The sequence below is a fragment of the Lepisma saccharinum genome, chromosome 1 (genome assembly GCF_977018435.1).
Source record: "Lepisma saccharinum chromosome 1, izLepSacc3.1, whole genome shotgun sequence".
Lineage (NCBI taxonomy): Eukaryota > Metazoa > Arthropoda > Insecta > Zygentoma > Lepismatidae > Lepisma > Lepisma saccharinum.
Window position 1 is genome coordinate 179,755,246 of NC_139229.1, and position 27,536 is coordinate 179,782,781.

The window sequence follows — 27,536 nt, forward strand, 5'->3', positions numbered from 1 at the left end:
TGAAACTACGAGGTTTATTTTTTAATTAGGGGCCAGTTTGAAGTAAAACTAAAACATGCAAAGGAAGAAATTTAATTACCTCTGTGGCTGTTCATGTGTACATTCTGCTACTTCTCAACGTAGTTCCATAGTTGTTGAGATACTTGTCATAGTGGTAGATGAGCTTTTGTAGACCCTCATGAAAGAAATATGCCGCCAGGTCAGACAGCCAATCCGTCACTGTTGGATCGCTTCCCAGTGAGGAAAGTCTTCAAGTGGAGGAATAGGTTATAATCGCTAGGTCCATCCGCTCCCAGCCAAATGAGTCAGTGAGCGACTGTGTGGCATCTGCAGTGTGTGACCGTGCGTTGTCGTGCAGCAACATGATACCGGAAGACAGCATTCCTCGTCATTTATTCTGTATTGCTCGGCGAAGTTTCTTGAGAGTGTTGCAATACATGGCTGCATTAGCTGTTTGTCCATTCGTCAGAAACTCAATCAGAAGCACTCTGAACCTGTCCCAGAATCATGAGCATGAGTTTCTTGGTGGAGGTCGCTTGCTTGAACTTGTTGTGGGGGATGATGTGTGGCGCCATTCCTTGGATTGTTGTTTTGTTGTGTGGTGCCATTTTTTGGATTGTTGTTTTGTCTCGGGGGTGTAGAGGGACTGGCGATAAATGTCTGCTGCTTTCACATTTTTCGCGGTCAAAAACCTGATCACTGATCGTATATCACACCCGTCGAGATTTTCAATCACCTGCACAACATCCATTGTCCACCACAACCACACCAAACGTTTCACAACGTTCAAGGCATGTTGGTAACTAACACACATCCGCAAAACGCCAAGCACGCAGTGTTGCCAACGTGAGTACAAAGTAGCCCCTAATTAAAAAAATAAACCTTATAGTTTTCAATACACCTTTTTAAATTTATGAAAACACAGTGTCAAGTCAGGTTCTATGTCAGTTTTGGAAGTTACAGCCACTAAGAAATGATTTTCAACACCTCTGTTAGGGATGTAACAATGCTGGTTACCAATACATAAATATTAGCCGAAATTGACATGTTTAATCGGTATTAAATTTTTACCTTCTAAAAGTTTCTATATACGTATTTTAATTTTGTCAGATTTATTGAAAATAGGTCAAAGTTAAGTAAATCAGAATGGGGACATAATAAGCACACAAAATCATTGCAAACTCTCATTCAGAAGTCCCACCTTCTACAAAATCTGAAATAGAACATTACATTGCTGAAGCAACTATATCATGTGATTAGAATCCATTGCTGTATTGGAAATTGAAGAATGATTATCCAAACCTGCAAAAAGTTACAAAAAATACTTGGGCGAACCCGCTGCATCAGTATTTAGTGAAAGTGTATTCAGTGTTTGGTAGATATGTGACAAAAGAAGTAATAAATTACATGCAGAAGTGCTTCAAAAACTTGCTTTTCTAAAGCTAAATCTTCCAGCATTAAATTTTCAGTATTAAGAACATAACATGAATTCATTTTGCTTTAATTCATGTGCTTCTCAAATTTAATGAACAAAATCCCCCAGGTTAAACTCGAAGATAGTTTTTTTTTTACCTGCATTTAAGGTGTGATCCAGTTCTTTTTTAAATACCTCGGCTTGGCAACTGTGATGAGAGCTACTTTTCTAGTTTAGTTCATGATTCCATTGTGTATACATCATGAGTTGAATGATTGAATTTCTTGTTTTTGTTGCTTTACAGGGAAATGAAGAAAGGTGATGGATGTAACACCTGCACTCATCCCAGTTGTCCACATGGATTAAATAGTAATGGAATCTCATCATGTGTGGAATGTGAGAATGGAGTTCTAGTGTTGGATCCAGCATCTGGACCCAAGTGGAAGCTTTGTTGTAACAGGTATATTTCTTAAGATATTTTTTTATAGATCTATGTGGTAGAAACACATGCTGCAAGGAGTATTAAGATGGAGTTACTTGAATTTCTAATACTGGAAGATGTTTGATTTGTTATATAGATGTATTTGCTACATTAGATGTACAAACGTGAAATGTTTATGAGTGGGGATAAAATTCTTCTTCTCAAGCATTCACCTTGAGGTTGGTTTGCTCAACCTCTTTTCTCAATTTTAAAATTTTACTCCACCATTCCTATTATTTTCCTGCTCAATTCACATTTCTTTCTTTGTTTCTGCATGCTTTCGTATTTACAGAAGGGGGCCATGGGACCGGTTTATATTATGTTCTTATTTGTTGCATTTCTCTATTTGTTTTTGTCTTCTGCTAATGTCTTTGTTTCTCTGTAGCTTTCTCAATTCACATCTTGAACAATTTGTTTGATATACTCCATCCTGGCTCTGGCAATGTCTTTTTTCCCCTTCTATTCCTCCTTCAGTTAAGTTTTCTTCATTCCTTCCTGTCTCAGGATATGGCTTACAACCCTGCATCTTCTCTGGGTGATCTATTTCCCCATTCTTCTCTTCCTATGTGCACGTCCCAAAGGATCTTCACTTGTTACTCTTGCCTACCTATTCTCCTGCACCATCACATTTCGAAGACTTCCAGTCTTTTCCTTTCAGCTTCAACCAGTGTCCATGTTTCGCATCTGTATAGTGTTGTATTCCAGACAAATGCCTTTTGGGAACCTCAACCTTATAGTCAAATCTATGTTCCTGGAAGTAAGTGTGTCTTGTGATAAAAGCTCTTGTTTGCATGTGTTATCCTACATGCGATCTCTTTCTTGCATCTTCCATGATTAGTTATTGTACTCCCAAGGTAGCAAAATTCTTCACTTCATCTATTTTATTCTACCCTATCATTTGGTTTGTTCCTCTCTTCATACCATTATTCTTGGTTTCTTCACATTTATCTTCATTTTATATCCACTCTGTAGAACTTCTTTTGTTTAATTTATTATTATGCCATCTTCAAATTGGAACATACTAATTTAATTTCCTCGGACCTTAAATCTGACATTTAATTTCTCTTTTGCTTCAGTCATTGCTTCCTCATTGTATAATTTGAAAGTCACTAGAGACAGAGAACATCCTTGACTGACACTTTTCTTTATACCAATTAAAACTTACCCATGCTGATAAAACCAGTAGTGTATCCATGGAATGTAAAAGATTATCTATATTTTAGTAAAATATCTGACAGACACTACAGAGATGGTTTGCCCTAGAAAAAGAAACTGGGGTAGCACAAACTGTACCTGAATTATACCTGTATATTCATAGAAACAATAACAAAATGTCAAGAATTGTACACTCAGTTGTTGCTTAAAGTATAGATTATTCTGTTCCATCCATGTTTTATTTTTTATTGGTGGTTAACCTTATTAATGTGATATTTTATTAGAAATGATGCATAATTTTCATCCTAAATTTAATATACGAGGCACATTTCAAAAGTAAGGGCCAATTATTTATAGAAAATAGAAAGCAACTGCCAACAATGTTGTGCCTGCACAGTAACATCAACTAGGCCATTGGTGACTCAGCAGTCATATTTTCGCCAGTCAGCTGTTGGTTATCCATTAGTTAGAGCATGTTAAAATGGCTGCGCAATTACACAATCCCTCCAGTAGAGAAGTACGGTCTGTGATTTGATTTCTTAACGCCAAAGGTCATAATGCAGCTGAAATTCACGGAGAATTGTGTGAAGTGTAATGAGTGAAGGAAAAGTACGGCAGTGGTTTCGTGCTTTTGACCGCTGTTTTCTGGAATCAACAAGGTGTGCTATGGGGTAGTTCATGGAGCTGGGGAAGACAATTGCATCGCAAGCCTTCTGTGAAACACTATCCAAATCAGGCATGCCATACAAAACCATCGACGTTGAATGCGGCGATCAGAAAATGTTCTTATCCATAACAACACTAGATCACACACTGTTGCTCTCACTCTCTAGACGAGTCAGATGTTCGGAAGGGAACTTTTTGATCGCTCCTCGAATAGTCCGAAACCTGCATATCTCCCTGTACCTCAAAAAGTGGCTTGCGTCTCAAAGATTTGAAGAAACTGAGATGTTGAAAATGGTAGTGTTGGATTAGCTGAACTCCCAGCAGCGAACTTCCATGCAGAGGGTATAAAAAACGTTCAACAGTACCAAAAGTGATTGTGAGAGAATGGTGACTATGTTGAAAAATGAAGTGGATATGTAGGTGTTTGCAACCACTAATACAGTGTTGCTACACTTCTTTTATTGTTTGTTATATTCAATCTGCCCTTTCTTTTAAAATGTGCCTCAGATCAAGCAAACTCCAGCTCTTTGTTTTTTCACTGTGTGAGTGTGTGCTTAAGAAGAAACAAAATACATTAATATGTACTATGATAATGAACACTCCCATCTGCTCCTGTCATGTGATGCAGTCATATGTGCATTATGGCCAGTGTAAAGCTACTTAAAAATGCAGTATTGCTATGAAATGAACACATGACTTTTTATTAAATTACTACCATATCATTTCTGAATAATTTTTGCTTTGCCCTTTATTTCAGATGTGATGTTATAATACATTTATTTGAAGATGCACAGAAGGTGTCTGTAGATGAAAACATATGCGAATGTGGATCACAGCTGGTCTGTGTGGAGTACAAACAGGTAAACATAGTTAACTTAAGGTATATTTTGTAGCCTTCCCAGGGTTAGTTTAATACACAGTTATTATGACGTTACTATTTATGATAGAAAATCAGACAAGGCCGATGCTCCACCAGGATCGTCAGTGTCGCAAAATGGCTAATGACCAGTAGAAGGCATATTATGTGTTGGAGCTATCGAGAACTGATTCAATCAAAATGGTACAAAGACATTTCCGCATGCATTTCAGTAGTAATGCATATATTTCACCCTTCCGAAAGATTTGCTAAAGTTACAAGTGTGAGTTGTTAGTGCCTTCGAAATGGTTGACAACGACTTGCTGTCTCGTGCATACCAAGTACTTGATTATCGTTTGAACCTTTTCCGTGTTACACGTGGTTCCCGTGTTGAATCTTTATAATGGGAGTCATGTGAGTAAAACTTCCGGAGCACTTCTTTATATTGATGCCTTGTCTGGTTTTCTATCATAAATAGTAACGGTCCTAATAACTGTGTAAAGTTGCACCATTCATTTTGAATTACCCTGTATATTGGAATCAATCAATATGCACAACTCACATACACCCACTCATCTACACTCACCAGTTATCGTTAAAGTTGATAAGTCATTTCAACAACATATTTAAACTCTCTTATTGCATGGTGAGTCTTTCAGATTTCCATCTTTCCTTGTACACTTCTGTTCAGAGCAACTGGCACACTCGTTTGAGTTAAAGATCAGCTTTGGAGCCGATCGAGTGTGGCAGTACAGCCTAAGTAAAGGTTCAGGAAAACAGCACTCTGCAGTGTTGCTTACCACTAAAGTTTTTCACAGGATGCAGGGAATTTTCTGACATGCTGAGTGAAAAGAAACGACGGTTACAGGAAAGCCTTTCATTTTAATTATTAATGCAATGCAGTGTCCAATTTTACAAGAGAATGGCGGGAAAAATTCAGGAAAATATGTTCGAGATACTCAGTATCCCATTACTAATATATATATATATATATATAATGGATAAAAGCAAGGAGGGCCAAAAGGGCTAAGTAAAAATTCCGGTTCCGTCTATTTCTCCTCACACCGATGATGCTATGAAATTAGCGAAAATTTTGAATTTTTCTACTGTCCGGTGAGTGTTTCCTTTTACCTTCTTTGATTTTTATATATATATATAAAACCCACCAACCACATGCAATACCTACACTTCTCCAGCTCCCACCCGTTCCGCACCAAAAAAGCAATTCCATTCTCTCTGGCCCTCAGGGGACAGCGCCTGAACAATTCACCCACCTCCCGCCAGAATTATAACCTCCGCCTACACCAGGCCCTGGTTAACCGTGGATATCCCTCCATCCTGGTCACCAAGCAAATATCACGAGCTGCCTCACATACCACTACCACCAAGAAACCTGCTGCCACCAACCCACCTGCACTCATCACCCAATATCATCCCCACCTCAACAAAATCAGGCACACACTGCACTCTCTTCTCCCAATCCTCCACAGTGATCCCGAAACCAAAAACATATTTCCCGACAAACCCAGGGTGGTTTTCAAACGCCCCCCTAACCTCCAAAACATCCTGGTCCACAACACTCCGTCACCACACATCCAACACCCCCCTGCCCATAAATGCAACCGACCCAGGTGCAAGACCTGTCCCATCCTCATCACTTCTCACACCCTCCAGGTGCACACGGCCACTGGCAAATTTACCCTCCATCCCAAAGGGACGTGCCATGCCTCAAACCTTATCTACATCCTCACCTGCAACATCTGTGGTGATTTTTACCTGGGGGAAACATCAACGGCCCTCAACCTCCGCATCAATAACCACCGCTCCTCCACCCACAACCTGGACTTCACTGTCGCCGTCCACACCAACCACCACAACATCAGTTTCAACGACTGCTTCCGGGTAGCGATCATCCACCTCCTTCCCCAACCAGCCAACACCTCTGTTCGCAAAAGATGGGAGAGGGCCTATATATCGGCCATGAGTGCAACCACTCCACCTGGCCTGAACAAGGCCACCCAGTAATGCCCAACCCTCACCCACCCTCCCACCTCATCCTCCCCACTCACAGTTTACGACGAGCCTGGTGACGAAACAGTGTTTTTTTCGTTCTACGCACCGCTTCTTCTTCAATGGGGACCTGGCAACTCTGCAGGACCCCAACTTCCGGTTCCGTCTTCTGTTTCTTCTCACACCGATGATGCTATAAATTAGCGAAAATTTTGAATTTTCCTACTGTCCGGTGAGTGTTTCCTTTTACCTTCTTTGATTTTTACTTAGCCCTTTTGGCCCTCCTTGCTTTTATCCATTATTATCCACTTTTGGTATGAATCCTTTCACGTATAACTCCTATCAACTGAACCGCCTGCGATCTCTTATTGTTTCCTACACCAAAGCTACGTCCCATGCACGCTTCCTGCACTCATGTTTGATATTAGGCCTAACACCCAAAAGCCTCACACCCAAACTGCCGTTTTCCACCATGCCCCCAAGCATAAAACCCACGATTTTCCCACTAGCGAGAAATTTCGCTATTGAACTGACCCACGCCATGTACCGATCCCAGCTAAATCGCGCCCGAGAACTGTCCATTTCTATTCAATCCCTTACCAAAATCCTGTTGCTGACCCCAGGTAACCACCATCACAAAATAGACTCCTTCTGGCACACCGCCCATTCCATTGCCAGTGATCTTAACACTAAACACCTCCAAAAACTCTCCAATCTCTGCCGTCAAGCTTTTCAGACTGGCTGCATCCTTCCCCTTCCACTGCCGCCCAATTTCAGTCCCACACCAACATGCCCGCTATTACCCGACCCCCCTCTACCATTGCCCACCCCTCCCACACCACCACAGACCCCCCCTGAAAACCAAAACTGCACTCCCATACATCGCACCTTGGGAAACAACCAATCCACGGACAAACCCACCCCTACCAGATCCATGACCACCAATGACCCTAACCCACTCAAAAACAACCAGACTGTACTCAATTTATCCAGCCATAAACTGAGCACTGATGAAATAGCTGTTTTATCCAAAGGCCTTACCTTCTCCCCCACAACTCCCCCCAACCAATTCCGCCTACTTTTTGACATACACACATTTGCTCGCAGCCTCCGATGGCAACATTTCTGGGCCAAAAATCCCTCACTCCAAACTACTACCAGTGAAACCCACCCGAGCCTCCTTCAATTTAGCCCCCCCTCCTCCCAAGATCCACCCCCCCTGCCCACCAACCACCCCTTGGAAAGATACATCACTGCCGTCATTTCCACCACCTCTGACAGCTCATTCTTAAATAACTTTCACAACCAACCTAACCTCAATCCCCCCCCAACAGAAAGCTCTCAGAGACCTCCGCAACAACCACAACATCAAAATCCTCCCAGCTGACAACGGGTCCACCACGGTGGTCTTGAACTCTCAAGACTACCTGGCGGAAGCCAACCGCCAGCTGGCTGACCCCTCCACCTACAAACCCACCACAGTTGACCTATCCGCCGAACACCTCACCAAAATCCGGGACTTCATCCACACCCGCGGCCCACCTGAAGGCCTAACAGCTCGTACCACCGCCATGTTAATACCCGACAATCCCCGCACCCCCACCTTCTATCTATTGCCCAAAATCCACAAACCTTGCAACCCTGGCAGACCCATTGTGTCCAGCTATAACTCACCTACAGAACGAATCTCAGCCTTTGTTGACTCCCATCTCCAGACTCTTGTGAAAGCTCTGCCCTCCTACCTCCATGACACCAACCACTTCCTCCAGAAAATCAGCACCCTCCCACCATTGCCCCCAAATACCATCATTGCCACCCTTGATGTCACTTCCCTCTACACCAACATACCTCACTCCCATGGCCTCCGCTCCATAGAATTCTATCTCAATAGCAGACCCAAACCTCACAACCCCAGCACCAACTTCCTGACCCACCTAGCCCACCTTGTCCTCACTTGTAACAACTTCACCTTTGAAAACCAAAATTTCCTACAGATCCGAGGTACAGCCATGGGTACCAGAATGGCCCCATCCTATGCAAACCTCTTCATGGGCCAACTTGAGCAAGAGTTTTTGGCTACCCAACCCCTCCAACCCCTCCTCTGGCTCCGCTTCATCAACGACATCTTTATGCTCTGGACACATGGAGAACCATCCTTGTCAGCCTTCCTGGACCAACTTAACCACTTCCGTTCCCTAAAATTCACCTGGACACACTCCCCCAACCAGATCACCTTCCTGGATGTGGACGTGCACATCGAGGGAGGACACCTGACTACCTCCATCCACATAAAACCCACCAACCACATGCAATACCTACACTTCTCCAGCTCCCACCCGTTCCACACCAAAAAAGCAATTCCATTCTCTCTGGCCCTCAGGGGACAGCGCCTGAACACTTCACCCACCTCCCGCCAGAATTATAACCTCCGCCTACACCAGGCCCTGGTTAACCGTGGATATCCCTCCATCCTGGTCACCAAGCAAATATCACGAGCTGCCTCACATACCACTACCACCAAGAAACCTGCTGCCACCAACCCACCTGCACTCATCACCCAATATCATCCCCACCTCAACAAAATCAGGCACACACTGCACTCTCTTCTCCCAATCCTCCACAGTGATCCCGAAACCAAAAACATATTTCCCGACAAACCCAGGGTGGTTTTCAAATGCCCCCCTAACCTCCAAAACATCCTGGTCCACAACACTCCATCACCACACATCCAACACCCCCCTGCCCATAAATGCAACCGACCCAGGTGCAAGACCTGTCCCATCCTCATCACTTCTCACACCCTCCAGGTGCACACGGCCACTGGCAAATTTACCCTCCATCCCAAAGGGACGTGCCATGCCTCAAACCTTATCTACATCCTCACCTGCAACATCTGTGGTGATTTTTACCTGGGGGAAACATCAACGGCCCTCAACCTCCGCATCAATAACCACCGCTCCTCCACCCACAACCTGGACTTCACTGTCGCCGTCCACACCAACCACCACAACATCAGTTTCAACGACTGCTTCCAGGTAGCGATCATCCACCTCCTACCCCAACCAGCCAACACCTCTGTTCGCAAAAGATGGGAGAGGGCCTATATATCGGCCATGAGTGCAACCACTCCACCTGGCCTGAACAAGGCCACCCAGTAATGCCCAACCCTCACCCACCCTCCCGCCAAAATTTTGAATTTTCCTACTGTCCGGTGAGTGTTTCCTTTTACCTTATTTGATTTATATATATATATATATATATATATATGATATATATATATAATGGATAAAAGCAAGGAGGGCCAAAAGGGCTAAGTAAAATCAAATAAGGTAAAAGGAAACACTCACCGGACAGTAGGAGAATTCAAAATTTTCGCTAATTTATAGCATCATCGGTGTGAGAAGAAACAGAAGACGGAACCGGAAGTTGGGGTCCTGCAGAGTTGCCAGGTCCCCATTGAAGAAGAAGCGGTGCGTAGAACGAAAAAACACTGTTTCGTCACCAGGCTCGTCGTAAACCGTGAGTGTGTAGGATGAGGCGGGAGGGTGGGTGAGGGTTGGGCATTACTGTTCAGGCCAGGTGGAGTGGTTGCACTCATGGCCGATATATAGGCCCTCTCCCATCTTTTGCGAACAGAGGTGTTGGCTGGTTGGGGTAGGAGGTGGATGATCGCTACCCGGAAGCAGTCGTTGAAACTGATGTTGTGGTGGTTGGTGTGGACGGCGACAGTGAAGTCCAGGTTGTGGGTGGAGGAGCGGTGGTTATTGATGCGGAGGTTGAGGGCCGTTGATGTTTCCCCCAGGTAAAAATCACCACAGATGTTGCAGGTGAGGATGTAGATAAGGTTTGAGGCATGGCAGGTCCCTTTGGGATGGAGGGTAAATTTGCCAGTGGCCGTGTGCACCTGGAGGATGTGAGAAGTGATGAGGATGGGACAGGTCTTGCACCTGGGTCGGTTGCATTTATGGGCAGGGGGGTGTTGGATGTGTGGTGACGGAGTGTTGTGGACCAGGATGTTTTGGAGGTTAGGGGGGCGTTTGAAAACCACCCTGGGTTTGTCGGGAAATATGTTTTTGGTTTCGGGATCACTGTGGAGGATTGGGAGAAGAGAGTGCAGTGTGTGCCTGATTTTGTTGAGGTGGGGATGATATTGGGTGATGAGTGCAGGTGGGTTGGTGGCAGCAAGTTTCTTGGTGGTAGTGGTATGTGAGGCAGCTCGTGATATTTGCTTGGTGACCAGGATGGAGGGATATCCACGGTTAACCAGGGCCTGGTGTAGGCGGAGGTTATAATTCTGGTGGGAGGTGGGTGAAGTGTTCGCAAAAGATGGGAGAGGGCCTATATATCGGCCATGAGTGCAACCACTCCACCTGGCCTGAACAAGGCCACCCAGTAATGCCCAACCCTCAGCCACCCTCCCACCCTCCCTCCCAACTCATCCTACACACTCACAGTTTACGACGAGCCTGGTGACGAAACAGTGTTTTTTTCGTTCTACGCACCGCTTCTTCTTCAATGGGGACCTGGCAACTCTGCAGGACCCCGACTTCCGGTTCCGTCTTCTGTTTCTTCTCACACGATGATGCTATAAATTAGCGAAAATTTTGAATTTTCCTACTGTCCGGTGAGTGTTTCCTTTTACCTTATATATATATATATATATATATATATATATATATATATATATATATATATATATATAAACTGCCTCAATCCCTGCACTTGGGGAAAAGCTCATGTTTATTTGAAAGAAGAGGGGAGTGGATGGTGGTTCCATTACATCTTCCCTAGCTTAACGTAACAGCAACGTCGATGTTCACCAAGAGGACCTGGGTTTGAATTCCGACCTGAGCGTGGGTGTTCTTTGCGAGTGTCTCTTCCTCAATTTTCCCAGATCATCATTTATCTTCTTTGTCGCGATTAACTGAATGTGGAAGAAAAGCGAAGTTCACAAAAAATAAATCAAATTGACATTCAAGATGCGGACGGGAGAAAATAAACAATCCAGGGCAATAAGAATATCTATCACGGGCCTAATGACGTGACTTCAGGATCACTTTCGTTACTTTCTGTTACGTATGAAAACTTCTTTTCTAGCTTGTATTTTAAAAAGTAGGATAATAAAGCTCTCAAAATCAGTACAGGCTGGATGAATGTCTTCATATTTTCGTGAAAAATCACTCTTCTTCGTCAAATAGTTAGTTTAAAAATATAATTATGTATGTGCGATTGACTTGAAAGATTTGTCGCCATATTTGAGAATCTGCTATGTTGTCAGAAGCTACAGCACGAAGATTTTTAGGGGTTGGAGACACTAACCTTGCACAAAAGCACGTCTTCGATCGTCTTCATTAATATACACACACACAACATTAAATTATAGTCTAAGAGCAATGTGTGCACAGCATAGAGCGAGACACTATACCATGAAGCGTATTACTTTCAAATTAATGTAATTAAGAGAAGGGACATTGAAAGTTTGGAACAGGACAGGTAAAAGTACAATCTTCAGGAGAAATCACCCTAATAGCATGCTTTTTCGCACCGCAGCTTGTGTCCATGTCGGTAAAATGCCATCTTTGTAAGCTGAAATCCTAGGTTCGATTCCCCGTGTGGTCAAAGTTTTTTTTTTTCTTTTTCTGCCAAACGGGTGCCACGAAAAGTATTTTACTGAGTCCCAGCTTTATACTTTGTTGTTGTTTGTGTGGCAAGGAGAAAATAATTATTGAAAATACTATGCGTGTGGCATAATTTTGAGTTTGGAACATATTTTTCTTTATTGTGTTGTTACTGAAACTCCTTGCATATAACAACCACTTCTGATGTTTTCTTCTGGTAACATATCCCACCGGAAGATCAAACGTTATTCTTCTGTGGAAAAATATCACAAGATTTATGTTCAATACTTTGGGTTACATCGGTAAGTGAATATTGATGTTTTCCGTCATTCATTTGCCACTTCACTCGTTTCACCCCCTCCCCCCTCACACACACACACAAACACTGACAGACTTATTTCACGCTTGATTTCTATATGAGAGGAGGAATTTACTGTTAAAATTGTAGTCATTGTCAAGACATTCCTGTCTGCCTGATTCATTTAAAAAAAATACAAATAATCTTTAATTACTATTATTTGATGAAAATCATTGATGTTATGTTTAGAAAACAAATATAAATTCATTTTATTGATAATTAGATATTTAAATTATTTTTAGCATATAAATAATTATTTGTCATATTTTTCATGATGCATTTTCTCAGCCTTCTTACCTTTGGTAGCCACTCCTTCCTCCAATAGGAATGAATTTACAATTTTTCTAATCTTCTCCATTTTTAAATTTTCAACCCATTTTTCCTTGCATCCTATATTTTATGTTGACATACAAGGGGAGGCATGCCACCCTAGCTCCCCTTCCGGACTAACATGTGTATGCTGTTCATTTGTGTTTGTGATTGAATCATTCACCTTATCACCATTCATCCTCATCTTCACGATTAACCAAAAGTAACAGGAAAATCCAAGTAAAATAAACGAAAGTAAATCAGCCACAGCGCTAGACAAAGATAAGGAACCACTTGTTTCCATCGCACCTGGCTCCTCACCAGGAAGCAAGAGCGAGGTTCCTTGCAGAACCCTTCGCACACAATGAGTGCATAGAGCGCATGCGTCATGGAGCTGACACGTCTCGTTTTACTCTTTAAATTAAAAGTCTAAAACTTCGTGACGTGAGTTTGAACCCTGATGAGAACTTTTTTTTTTTTTTTTAAGGTGAAAATTTACATGTGACACCTTTCGAAATTAGACTAAATTATTTCGGCTCAATTTGGAATTTACGAATGTGATAATGCATAACTTAATTGCGAAAGCCGCCAACTTTCAATTCAGTAGCAAACATTCAGATGTCAAAAAGTAGTGCCAAAGAGAAACCTATATTTTTTCGTTTTTAGGGGAAAATACACAAAAAAGAACAAAATTATGACTTTCTTTTTTTAAAAAAATATTTAATTTTCAAAGTGACATACTTCTGGCAAAGTGTTTTTTTTTTGCCTACATAATGTCTCGCAAATCTGTCGACATATCACACTTCACTGTTGGAGAGTTTAAGGCACTTAATGTTACAAAGTTAAAACTTTCAGTACAGATCTAGGCTGATATTTTTTTGTAGTTGTTCCATCATGAGCTTGACTTTTGATTTAAGCCCGCCATGCAAAGACAGTCTAATCGGGGCTAGTCCTACAGTTTGAGGTGAATCCGAACCACTGCATACCTTGACCAGGTATCGAAATCTGGACCACCCGATTGCAAGGTGACGACTTTACCACTATACCATCGGGAAGGCCTTTGCTTTATAATGTTTGTAGGCATGATTAAGCTAAGGAAGTATAAAATTGATTCTCTAAATAAATTCATGAAACATAAAAACATAGTTCAATAATCAAAATGTGAAATAGCCCATGTTGCTGCATAGATTATCAGTACAATATAAAAAGACAAAATATTTTATAAAATACCTAAAAGTACTTACATTGGTGAGTATATGATTTCCGTGGAACTACATTTTGGGACATAACTACTCCCTTCATCAGGTAGATGGGCTATACCAATTTAATTATTCCATTGGCTGCGTCAAACAAGACATGGATCAAGAGGCATGGTAAAAATGGATAAAAGGTTAAAATGTGATATAAGGCAGCTGAACATGTGTAGGTGCCTTATTCCTACCATTATGATAGAATCCTGGTGCAAAAATCCGTAAAAACAGTCTAAAACAAATTTTCTAAAACACGTTAAAAACACTTTTCCAGAAGTGACTCTGTGAACGCTGTACAGCAGTCAAAGGAGGCCTCTCATGGAATGCCAGAAGTTGTGCGGTGTATTTCCCTCGTATTCCCCTTCCCCTCTACTTCCGTTGAGTTACCTCATATCTAGCTCGAAATCTAATATTTCGCGAGACGCATTGATGACAGCCGAGGTGACCTGGAAGAAGTGGGAAATAACACAGAATTCAGTCTTAATAATTCTAAGGAAGTAAAGAGAAGATGGAAAATCTAGAGTTAGATAAAGATGATCAAATAATGAGCTTTGATGTGGTAAACCTCTACCCTAGCGTCCCGAGAGACAAAGCAGCCGACTGTTTATTTAGATGGCTAAGAGAAATAGGAGTAGATATAGTTGTAGCTTGGGAATATGTACGGTGGTTTGACCTATGTACTAAGTATAACTTTCAGTTTCAACGAAGAAGTATACATACAGAAAGAGGGTTTAGCCATGGGCAACCCTATTTCAGGGATTGCATTGGGGATCTTCATGCATTTTATAGAAAAAAACACCTTAGAACAAATGGTTGGAAATATTAAATATTTCAGGAGATACGTCGATGACGTTCTGGTTATAGTGGGAAAAGCTGATCTTCTGAAATTATTTGATGTATTGGGGGAACAAGACCCCCCGAATCAAATTCACATAAGAAGAGATGGCAAAAGATGTAATGGGCTTCTTAGATTTAAAAATCTTCAGAACCGGAACAAAAATTAAAACCGGGTTGTTCCATAAAACCCTTGCTGGAGATTTATATATTCATAGCAAGTCAGAACATGCCCAAAGATCAAAAGACAATGTATTTCTTAATTTTTTCATCCGGGGAATACGATTATGCAGTCAAAGAAACGAGAGAGGAAAAGAAGAAGAATGCATTTATAGGATGGGAAGAAAGAATTAAAACAAAGAGGAAGGTCTGAATAAGATACACAGGAAAGCGCACAAGATATGTAAAAAGGATAGGGGAGGGGGAAAAGAAATAAACAGTGATAAATGAAAAAAGATGCAAGAAAGCGAAATTAACTCTTGAGAATAAGAAATACAAATATATCGGCATTACGTATTTCAAAGGAATTTCGGAAAAGATAGAAAGATTAGCTCAAGAATTTGACATTAAATGTGGGATGAGGGCACCACGAACGGTAGAGAAACATTTCACACAATATAAAAAGGATGGGAAAGAAAAGGAGAATAAAACGGAAAATGAAAAAGGGGTTCATAATATAACATGTTCATGTAATAAAGAATATATAGGTCAAACGGGCCAGAGCATGAAAATTAGGTGGGGGGAACATGACAAAGACATAAAAGAAGGAACCCCAAGAACTGGACTATCAGAACACGTGATAGAGGAGGAACGAAATTCAGAAGCGAGAAATAATGAGAGTTGATCATAAACCATTAAGTAGGAATGTATACGAAGCAGCGTATATCTGTAAAGGGAGGGATAACAAACTAAACAGTGAGGATGGGAACGTTGATGAAAAATGAATGAAAATGTTCAAAAGGTGGGATACAACAAGAGAAAAAATTGGCTTCCAGGTCACCTCGGCTGTGATCAACGCGTCTCGCGAAATAATAGATTTCGAGCTAGATATGACATAACCCAATAGAAGTAGGGGGGAAGGGAGTAAGAGGGAAATACACCCCACAACTTCCGGCATTCCATGAGAGGCCTCCTTAGACAGCTGTACAGCGTTCACTTCTGGAAAAGTGTTTTAACATGTTTTAGAAAATTTGTTTTAGACTGTTTTTATGGATTTTTGCACCAGGATTCTAACGTAATGGTAGGAATAAGGCACGTACACATGTTCAGCTGCCTTATATCACATTTTAACCTTTTATCCATTTTTACCATGCCTCTTGATCCATGCCTTGTTTGACGCAGCCAATGGAATAATTAAATTGGCATAGCCCATCTACCTGATGAAGGGAGTAGTTACATCCCGAAACGTAGTTTCACGGAAATCATATACTTACCAACGTAAGTACTTTTAGGTATTTTATAAAAAAAATAATTATTTTTATATTGTACTGATAACTTATACTACGCGAGTAAGTCGCACCTGCATCAATAGGAATGCTGCATAGAAAGGAGGCAAGATGGTATGCAAATTTATATCATGGTTTTAATGGTCTGAATTAAATGCTCACGAAATATGGCAAACTTGATAAGTTCATATAGGCGCCAAACTCAAAATTGCAATCGCATTTTGAAATTAGCGACACCATCATGAAGAGAAAATATTATTTAAGCGTTTCCATTATTGTGTAATAATTTTAGTTTCCTTGAGTAGTCAAGTCTCTTTCCCTTATACTATTTAAAAAGGAGTTAAGAAATAAAGTTTATCCAATGTGCTTATCTCTGTGCCAGACAACAGCACACACCATCGTTTATTTTTTTGGCTAATTGCAAAGATGAGGACGAATGGTGACAAGATGAAGTAGATGAAGGAACGAACACAAACAGATATGGACCGCACACAACACAGATCCCACAGAGGATTATACTGGCCATGGATCCAGATGCCAGAGCCTCACTAATCTGCAAAATGCAGACCAAGGTGTACTTAATGGAAGTGATATTGATATTTTGGTGTCTTGAGCAAGGGCCTCATATAAGGATGATATCTTTCCTTTTTTTCCTTTTTCATGATAGTGCAGTGAAACCCTTGCTATACATTCTTTGCGTGCTTGTAGCTGTACAGCTTATAATACAATAAATGCAAAATCTGAATGATTTTGATGAAATCAAGGTGCATAATGTAGAAGAATTAAAATGAAGGATTTAACTTTAAGAGCAGTTATTTTTGAGAATGTAACACAAGGTTGCTTTTCTTCCAGGATAAAAGTAAGCTCCCTAAGGAAGCTACGGAGATGGTGGGTTGCATGTTCTGCTCCCCAGATTTCACGGTATTGGTGGAGAAGCACAGAGCTGTTTCAAGGCCAAACCGAATGGCACCTGGCAGCAGAGCCCCCAGAGGGCGTGGCCGGGGGAGAAGCAATCGTGGTCGCAGTAAGCCAAAGCCAAAAGATAAAATGGCTCAGTTAGCTGCGTACTTCGTGTAGCTGCTGCCAGGAAATAATATTGTGAATATTACGGTAACACATGATGAATTGAAGAACATAACGTATTTAATTTGTGACTTTCAGGTGTAAAGCTGTTAGCATAATTGTGCATAATAGATAAATGTGCTAATTACACACAAAAATATATTATTAATTAATGGCATGTGAGGTTTTGAATATTTATTTATAAGAAAGTGATTTTGTAAAATAAAATTTAGTTATTTTAAATCACTTTTTGCTTTTTTTATACTCCTCTTTCAATTGGATGATTGTAACAAACAATTAAAATTATATTCCATGTGGTAAGTGGTGATTTTTCAGGAAACCCTGTATTTATGAATGCATTTATTTACATAATTCAACACAATTTCAATTATTTCACAGTTTGAGTAAATATAAATACCTGCATTTTCTATGATGTGATCTGAGAAGAGACAGAGAGATTTGAATTAATAGAAAGGAATTTAATTTTATTAATTTTATCCTTCTGTGCAGGGTGTCAGAAATGTGCAAAGTTTTATTTCATTCTGCTATTTTGAACTATGCATATGGCACAGTATGATATCTGCGCCATGAATTTTTTTAACAATGTGCCATATAGGCAGTTGGTACAGAATTTGAAATTTTTATCTTCAAGAAAAAATAAGATGCCAATTTAGTACTTGTTCACCAACCATCATAAATACACCGGATAAAAATGTAGACCCCAAAAGGAAATCGTACCTATTATTTGATGGCCCTCCCTTGGAGTGAATAACAGCAGCAGTTTGCCGTGGCATGGCACTCAGTCATCAACCTCGGCGAGGTTCCATGGATGTCTGTTTCTCTACTTGACCCGTTGTTCCAAGTGATCCCACAGATTCTCAATAGGATTGAGTTTTGGGAAATTTGCTGGCCAGGGAAGATGGGAGAACTCCTCTGCATGCTCGTCATACCATGCAGTGATAGTTTTGGTTCTATGCACGCCATAGTTAACATCCTGAAAAATTGATGTGTCCGCAATTGGATTATTGGTGAGATGTTGGACAAACGGCAACACCTGTTCGTCCAGAAGTCGAATGTAGCTGAGCTGGTTTAAGTGAATAGTGACTTCAACCAAAGGACCCAGTTCTGTGTATGTGAAGCACTCCCAGAACATCACCGACCCACCACCTGCTTGTACCACACCTTTTTCACAGTCCTCATCGGAGGTTTCATGTGGTTGGCAGTGCACTCTTCGTCGGGCATCATTACTGTAGAGGCAGAAACGGATTCATCAGACCAGATGACTCTTTTCCAGTCCTCTACTGTCCAGGTTTTGCGGTGCTTAGCCCATTGAAGGTGTGCTTTTTTGATGCAGTTGTGAGCAGTTGTTGCTTCCTGGGTACTCTACTCCAGATGTCTATAGCGTGGAGTTCCCTTCGCAGTGTACGTTCTGAAATTGAGGCATGTGGCCCGTCATTGACGAGTTGCAGCAATTGTTGCAGAATGGTTGGTTGGCACAAGACGTAACACTTGACTGCAGTCTCTGTTTGTGAACACTTTCTTACTACCGCTTTCTTACATGCCTGTTTACTGTGGACTGCATTTACTTCCACTGCCTAGAAACATGTTTCACTGTACTGTGTGGCACACCAGCGAATTCAGTCACTTCCTGTATACTGTGTCCTTTTGAACGCCCAAAGGCAATGACCCCTTTTGGCCACTCACTAACGTTTTTCTTCCAACCCATTCTGCACATGGGAAACACACTCGTGTTAGGAACCACGACTGCCACAGATACTGTGGCTGCGTACCTCATGATTCGCTTATCAACTGCAGCGAGTGCCATGCATAGTGGCGGTGTGAGCATAATCATTCTGTGTTTGCCTGGAGGGGTCTTAATTTTTTGTCCGGTGTGCTTATGAACAAATAGGCAGCTATGTCTGTAACAAGATTAGATTAACTTCAGTTTTGAAAGCAGAGAGAATATGCTGCAGGCCAAGAAGAATTCAATTTTTAGAATTGTCATTCCTACATACTTATAATCTGCTTTTAATCTTTTTTTTTAATGAAGAAAATATTTTCCATAATGTGTAATCATTGGGCTAGTATTTTGATGACTTTGCATATTGTTTTGGTAAAGGTGATATGTTTTGAGGTATAGAAATTCATATTATGAAAAACTAAGTTAAGGTGCTTTGTTAGAGTAGATGCATACATATTTGGCTACTTTTACATCATTGAACATATTTGAAGAATTTTTTTCTCATATTCAGCGTATGTGTGCTTTTTCAAGATATAAAGAACTTTTATATACACATCCTTTTCCAAAATGGATTTTTTTGTTCCCTGTACAATGTTCACTGAATTGTTGAATTTTTTAGAAGTATGTAATCTCAGCTCTGCAACCTGCCAAATTGGAAAGTAATGGAGGAAACTAATGCTTAGTAATAATGTTGTCGCATTTTAAACCAAGGTGTCCTGGGTTCAATACCCAGCCAGTGGACACATATATTTGTTCAGATCCCACTTTAAACTGTGGCTCCAGTCCCAATTTGCCTATTTGTGCATAAAGTGGACATTAAAAAACAAAATTCATAATTAGAATGCATATAAATAGGCCTGTATACGCACTCAAATTTCATATTTTGACATGTTGCTCTCCTTTTTTCTTGATTTGTACATACAATAATTCACCTCATGAAATAAGCTATATGAGGAAACACAAGTTATTTATTTTAAAATTATTTTGTCAGCCTCGTGAAAGAGTGGTCAATGTAATGTTCTGTGAAGCCAGAAGTCCCAGGTTTGAATCCTGGTTAAGGCTTGGACGTATCATTGTGTCCAAACCTTCCATTTCATCAAATCATCCTCATCGTTGAGATTTCCCCTAAGAGGTAGAAAGGTAATGTAAAAAAACTGAAATAGAAAGAGATTTCTATTAGAGTATTTTATAACTATTGTTATATTTATGGAAATTTTAGGTCAAAGTGCATATTTTGTTTCCCATATGAATATGGCTATGATTTTTATGACCAAAAATCTAGCCTTAATTATTGTTCACAAATAACCCAGAAAGTCCACAACTTTAAATCTACGATATTATCATCAGAGGAGGGAAGCACATTAGACATCCGTAATTGTTGCCAAGGCAGAAATGAATTAAAATTGAGGTGAAAGTTGGTGAAAGTTTTTCACCTATAATATAAAAAATATATATTGTTAACACCACTAAAAATTTTCCTTCTATAATCCCAATGAGGAATCTCATACGGAGTGTAGTCCACAACTGACTGCTGTGAAAGATTGTACAAATAAAGTAGATAGCTTCATTTGTGCATTCTCAAATATAAGACTGAGTGGTGACCCATCCTTACTTCACAGTGGGAAAAAGTCTTCTGCACACAAAGAAAATTGATGAAAAAATGTGGAGGACACTTCCTGTGTTTGCATTAGATCTTCGATATTGATTGCTGCTGGGAACAAGATCAGCTGACATGAAAGAAAATGGAAAAAAAAGGGGGATCGCAAGAAAATAGTTGTAAGAAGAAGGAGACAATGGTTGCAGAGTTCCTACAAGATTCCAGTGTATGGATTTTTCAAGCATATAAATGAGTAAATATAATTGGGTATTAGCTCTAAAGGGGATTCACAAGTAACTTATCATTTTTTTCTGTTTTAAATCTAATTCCATAATCACAACAAAGAAACACTTTGTTTTAGGAATAGGCAGATTAATCAGTGTTCTATCATTATTGGCTGACATAAGCATACTTGTTTGTTCGGACAATTACAGACAAATTTTACTGATTGATTTATAAATAAATTGTAATTTAGGTCAAAATTCTGCTATTTTGTTAATATTTTAACCTTTTCAGTCCCAAGCGTCTCGATCGAGATACTCAAAAGTAAGCCTCACTGTCCCAAGCGTCTCGATCGAGACACTGCGTCAAGGTCGTAGTTTTTACGTTATAACGTTTCTATTTTTGGCTAGAATTTCGATTTTTTTTATATTGTTCCTAACAGACGTATTTAACAGAAATGTTTTTTTGCATATTTTTTTTTGTCTTCATGAAAATGGAGGGGAAAAGGCAGGAAAAGGGACTTCTCTTATGCATCTCTTTTCAAGGGAAAATTTTTGCCAAAGGAAGACCGGCTTTGTTGTTCTAAAGCAATGCTTTTCACTCCCACCTGTGAACTGCATTCGAAGGAAGCTTGTTTATCAGTATCTGATGTCAAAATGAAAGTTTTCCGTGAGGGCACAAGCAGGGGGTGGGGTGAGGGGGAAGACTGGTTGTTGAATCTGTGTTGTGAGAATGGAATTTCGAAGTGCGCTGAAGGAAATCTTTGATTTTTCAGCACAAGTGTCCACAAGTTGTGACAGGGGTTACCCTGCATTGTCTAAAAATAGAATTGCAAGCAGCTGCAAGAATCGGCGCTCATTTTTCACTGCGTTCTAGCTTTTCGTCGTGAATGTTGTGCGTAGGTGTTGTTTTGTGTCCAAGTGCGAGGCCATTTTTTGGGTGAAGTGACAATTTTTTAATATAATTTTTGGGGGTTTTCTCCCTTCCCCCTCCATATATACGCCAAATTTGCATAAATTTTGCATTTTGTGCATTTTGACATTTTTTTCTCTGGGGGGGGGGGTTGGGCTGATGGGGAAACACCTTTTTTTTAAAGAAAAGTATTTTTGAGGGGATTTCCCCCCTTTCCCTCTCCATATGTACGCCGAATGTGCATAAATTATATATCGTCTGAATCTGTGATTCATTCTGCGTACAACGGTATATCTTTCATATCTCTAGGGCATTTAGTTTCTGTGCTATAGTAATTTCAAGGTACCGCTGCATTTTGAAGCTTGAATCAGTGGCGTGCCCACCATTCCTTTTGGGGGTACAACTCAAGTTACATTGGTCATACGACAATGATGCAAATATTTTTCTGTTTCTTACATGCCAGCGATAATTTCTATGTGCATTTTGAACTTTTCATATCCTTTTTTTTGGGGGGGGGACCCCATTTTTTAAAAAAAAGTATTTTCAAGGGATTTCCCCCTTTCCCCCTCCATATATACGCCGAATGTGCATAAATTATATATCGTCTGAATCTGTGATTCATTCTGCGTACAACGGTATATCGTTCATATCTCCAGGGCAAATAGTCTCTGAGCTAAAGTCATTTCAAGATGCCGCTGCATTTTGAAGCTTGAATCAGTGGCGTGCTGACCATTCCTTTTGGGGGTACAACTCAAGTTACATTGGTCATATGATAATAATGCAAATATTTTTCTGTTCCTTACATATCAGCGATCATTTCCATGTGCATGTCGACACTGTCATGTACTTTTTTCTTGGGGGGAGGGTGGGGAACCAATTTTTTTTTTCCGAAATTTTGAGAGTTAGCCCCCTCCCCCCTGCCACATATACGCCGAATTTGCATAAATTTCATAGTCTGAATCTCTTGTTCATTCTGCGTACAACTATTTATCACTCTTCTCTCTAGGGCAATTAGTCTCCGATCTACACTCATTTAATTGAAACTCTGAATTTTGCTCAAAATTGGCTCGGGACAGAGAGGCTTACTTGTGAAAAAGGCCTTGGGACTGAAAAGGTTAATCAATAAGAAATGTAATTCGTGTACCCAAGTTTCGTAATGTCTCCTGTAAGGCAAAACCTATTGGTGTCATTCGGATACATACATTAATGAAGGAGGTGAAAGAACTATTCAGGTTCTTCAAGGAGCAGTTGTAATTATATATTGGTACTATACTGGTATAGGCAAAAAAAATTCTGTCCGAATTTTCCTACTCTTTTTTTTTTTTTGCCACATTTGAAGTTTCAAGCCTCCAGTGGTATTCCATGTAATAGGATGAAGGGCCTCGCAGATTTGCACAAAATTAGTGTTAGGGGTTTTCAGTACAATTCAATGTAAGTTTACTAGGGTGATTCAAAATATCTCTGACATTTAATATTTCTGTCCTATTACTAGTGCATCAGTGAATGACATGGTATAGATCTACAAGTTTGATAAGAGCGAATGAAATAAAACTGACTGAAGCCAATGTTTTATATGGGAAAACAAGCAGTGGCGTGCCCAAGGTTGGTTGGTGGGGGACCCCCCCCCCCACCCTTTGCCCCAGTATTCCTAAAAAAAAAAGAACGTCAAAGGTAGAAAAAGATGGCGAAATGAGGTATGACTATCAGAAGAAGTGTATATAACCCCCCCCCCCTTTCAAAAATCGTGGGCATGCCACTGAAAACTAGTACAGTAGAGCGTCGATTATCCGAAGTAATTGGGGGACATGGGTGTTCGGAAAACTGGTTTGTTCGGATAATCGAACTGTACATGTTTATTTGCCAAAAAGAAGTACTGTACAGTAAATTTATTCATAAAAACAGCAGTAGCGGCTCGTGCCTAAAATAACAGGTGAAGAAGTACATTTATAGGCAATGAAAAACAAATAGTAAGTTGAACTGAATCATGCTTGACTCACCTACGTTTTGTAGATCAAATCGATCCTTCTATCTTTCAGGGCTGCAAATCTATCGATAATGTCTTCATGGAAGGGGTGACGTTCAATAAGTTCGTTTTGAAATTCCCACGATTAAGCGAAGACACGCTTTCGTCGTGACCCCTGAACGCAAGTTCTTGTTTACATAAATACAGCGTTGCGTCAACTATTAATTGTAGGAAAAGCCTATTTAATCTTACATTTTCATTGAACCGTACATTTAAAAGCCTACTATTTTCTTGAAGGGCATCTGCTATGGTATTCCTGTTTTTTTCAAAAACTTTGAATTGTAATTTACACTTTAAATGTTCCACCGAATCATTGTGCTTATGCAGAGAACGCGTTATATTGACAAAATCGTTATACCCTTCTTTATTCCACACATTGTATTTGTTGCTAAACAGTAAACAAAGCCAGCAGAACAACGATTGCAAATATCGACTACTACACAACCAAGGAAAGTCGACAAACCAGGAACTTTTAAATTTAATGTTGTATGATTTCCCTGCCTTTTTGTTCTCTCGCTTAACTGATATTTGAAGAATGTCAGTTGGCCGCCCACAATTTAAAACGTCTTTTTTGTCTTGATCCGTCCATCTGGAAAATGGTGTCTGCAACAAATTACACACTAAGTCATTTACTGGGTTCATTGTACAAACCACAGCTCAACACATGAACACAACACACGATTAGGAAACGCGAAACACACACGCGGAACAAGATCTCGCGAGAACGCAAAGATTTTGTCACAACCACTGGATGCAATGTTTTCTCCGACGAGAGAACTGATTCACGTAGAGGGCGACACCATGTTCAAGGCCAACGCTAGGTGACGTCACCGTTGCCATGACAACCGGCTAAGTCTTCCGCCCCCTGGCGAGATTTGCTCTTCGACGAACTCACGTGCGTAGCGCAGAGCGGCGTAATTTGAGTATTATCGCGTACGTTCTGCTGAGAAATAGTTTAATTTAACAAGCAAATGAAAAATGTCAATATTAATTTGAAAATTAGGTGAAAACATCTGCACTTGTTGCACTTGGCCAGCCGCCACTGAAAAACAGGCATCTCTTTAAGTATGTATTACAAAGTAACGTACAAAGGCAACTTTAGTAGGAATATATAGTATGTGGTACAGTTTATTAAACAAAAATATGTACATATTACATACGCATTTTGCATGAACAATACACACAGTACACAAAATTAACGTTTAAAAAAATCCTTTATTTTGGTCTGTCTAAGCAAGCCTACACGCTTACGAGCAGCTAAGTCACGTACTTTTTTCATTACAGATATCTGAAAGTGAGCGAGTACACAGTTCGGTTAAGCGGTCGTTCGGTTGACCGACGTTCGGATAATCGACGCTCTACTGTATATTTATTCTTATACAGTAAGAAACACATGTACAATAGTTAGACATGAAACTCCAGCATCAACCTGTGCAATTGTGTCGTGTGTTATGGTACGATGGCTTTATCCAGGTCTTGGGTCTTCTGCAACTGACACATCCTTGCTGGAAACGTTTACACCATCGTTTCACAGTGGCCAATGATTGCCATATATTGCAGACATGCGACGATAAATTTACGAATAGTCTACTTGTGTGTTCCATATTTTGAGTTCAATTATGATTTGAGATCATCTTTGACAATATTGGAAACAAGGTTTCAGTGCAAGAAAATATATGTGACATTGAAGGCCCTGGGGTGATAGCAAAATGACTCAGCCACTTCAAGAAAGGCAACACCAGCTTGAGGACCTCCTGTGGTCTGGAAGTCTTTTGATCATTGACAACCAAGCACTCTTTCAACCCTTTCAACAAGAACCAGCCACCAGCACACTCAGATTGTCTACTGAGCTCGGGGCGTCACATCCTACCAATGTTCGCCACCTGCACCAACTTGACCTTTTAAGTAGACAACCTTGTGAAGTGACTCGACAGATGGACCAGTCTGCACAAGGGAACGTGATGCACTGTGTTGTAAAGAAATAACATCTCACGTATTTCTCTCTTTATGTACAACATTTATTTACACTTTTATCCTTCGCCGTATATACATCTTTGCATAAAAAATCCATTATCAACTGCTCCGGTTGCCTTTTGCCCCATAACACAGAGAATTGCACTTATCAAGACTTTACTCTATGATCGCAATATTTACCATAGTGCTAACCTGCGCCCGCAGTTTATCACGCAGAGGTCCCTACGCCATCCTCTTATTAAGTACAGTACAACTTATTAGAGCTAGGAGCACACTATTTATTTACCATAGCGCTAACCCGCCCCCGCAGTTTATCACGCAGAGGTCCCTAAACTACAGTGCTCACTCTGTGTGTATTTCTATACATCCATAAAAATGGCCTCACTCCATTGGGCCTTGTATCAAAGTCTCTGTGAGCCTGGGATTGTGAGATATGAGAGAACGTAACGAGTCAGAATCGGTATTTATACCTCCGACAAACGACCCGCCCCTCCAACCACTGAGGCAAGGTCCTATTGTTACCTTTCAAAACGGGCAAGCCGTTGAGTAAACCCAACCATTGGCTTCCCAGACTACCGAGCAAAAAGCAACCTAGGCAGAGCATGTACACCGAAATACACTTTTACATAAATATTTCCCTTTTTGCAACTGTATGCGTAAAAGCCACACAGCAACTGTAATAACTGTTTCAAAACCTGAATAACAATCATTTCTGCCATTGGGTTCTAACTTGGATAAAAAATTGATCTTTTTTCGAAATCCTGTCACAAGAACCAATGGTTGCAAACTGGTCAGATGGCATATCTGGTGATTCAAAGGTGAAGGTTCAAATACAAAAGTCCTTTTGTGCACCTGGTGGAATTTTGCAGGTTAATTTGTGTCGCTCCTGTCAACACATGCCTTTTAAGCACTAAACTATTCAGTCTATGTTATAAAAATCTATGTTGTTAAGAATTTAGTGTTGAATCTTTTCTCTAAAGATTGTTAGATTTCTTTCCATAAAAAAGTTATTGTTAATGTTACAATAGGTAATGAATTGTTTAACTTGAATAAAAAAAAAATGCTTAACTATGGAAATATAAAACAACTATGTAGTAACCATGGTAAATTGTAAACAAAATTATGATATAAAAGAGCTAGACTTTTGTAAGACTGCAGGACATTCTCCTGGTCGCCGAAAGGCTGATGGTTCAGGGGACGTTGGGTAATATCTTGCTTCAATCTTCAGATTGGCTGGTGTACTTGTGCTCCATTTGGCAGATATTCCACAAACCCAACTCTGAATAAGGCGTTCTCCTGCATCATCGAAAAGACCAGGGTTTTAAACCTAGGTACAACTAATAGGTTTAGGCCTACAAGTTGTATCGGGTGAATTGTCTGTTTAAAAGTGTTTGTATATCATCGGAAGTTCAAATAAATCTCAGAGTAAAAGATCTTAATGATCTTTTACTTCAAACCTATATAGGTAATAATTAAAAATAAATCCTGTACCACAGACCACGCAAGGGCTTGGTCCTACTAACCCTAAGATGCCTTTGAGAAGTCCGATAAAAGGGTTGTAACCAGACTAACATAAAGCCCTAAAGGCAGAAGGTGCATGTTAAATTTC

At 40.4% G+C, this 27,536-nt stretch overlaps 1 protein-coding gene across 1 annotated transcript in view; it reads left to right on the forward strand.

Moving 5' to 3' along the window:
* The window catches only part of Top3beta (DNA topoisomerase 3-beta), a 102,380-nt gene extending 84,676 nt beyond the window's left edge, over positions 1–17,704 (forward strand). Inside the window, exons 13-15 of the mRNA XM_083143639.1 lie at positions 1,719–1,874; positions 4,474–4,576; positions 17,249–17,704. Coding sequence (XP_082999765.1) covers positions 1,719–1,874; positions 4,474–4,576; positions 17,249–17,473 — 484 coding nt within the window. The 3' untranslated portion in view covers positions 17,474–17,704. The remainder of the gene's footprint in view (positions 1–1,718; positions 1,875–4,473; positions 4,577–17,248) is intronic.
* Positions 17,705–27,536: the final 9,832 nt, after the last annotated feature.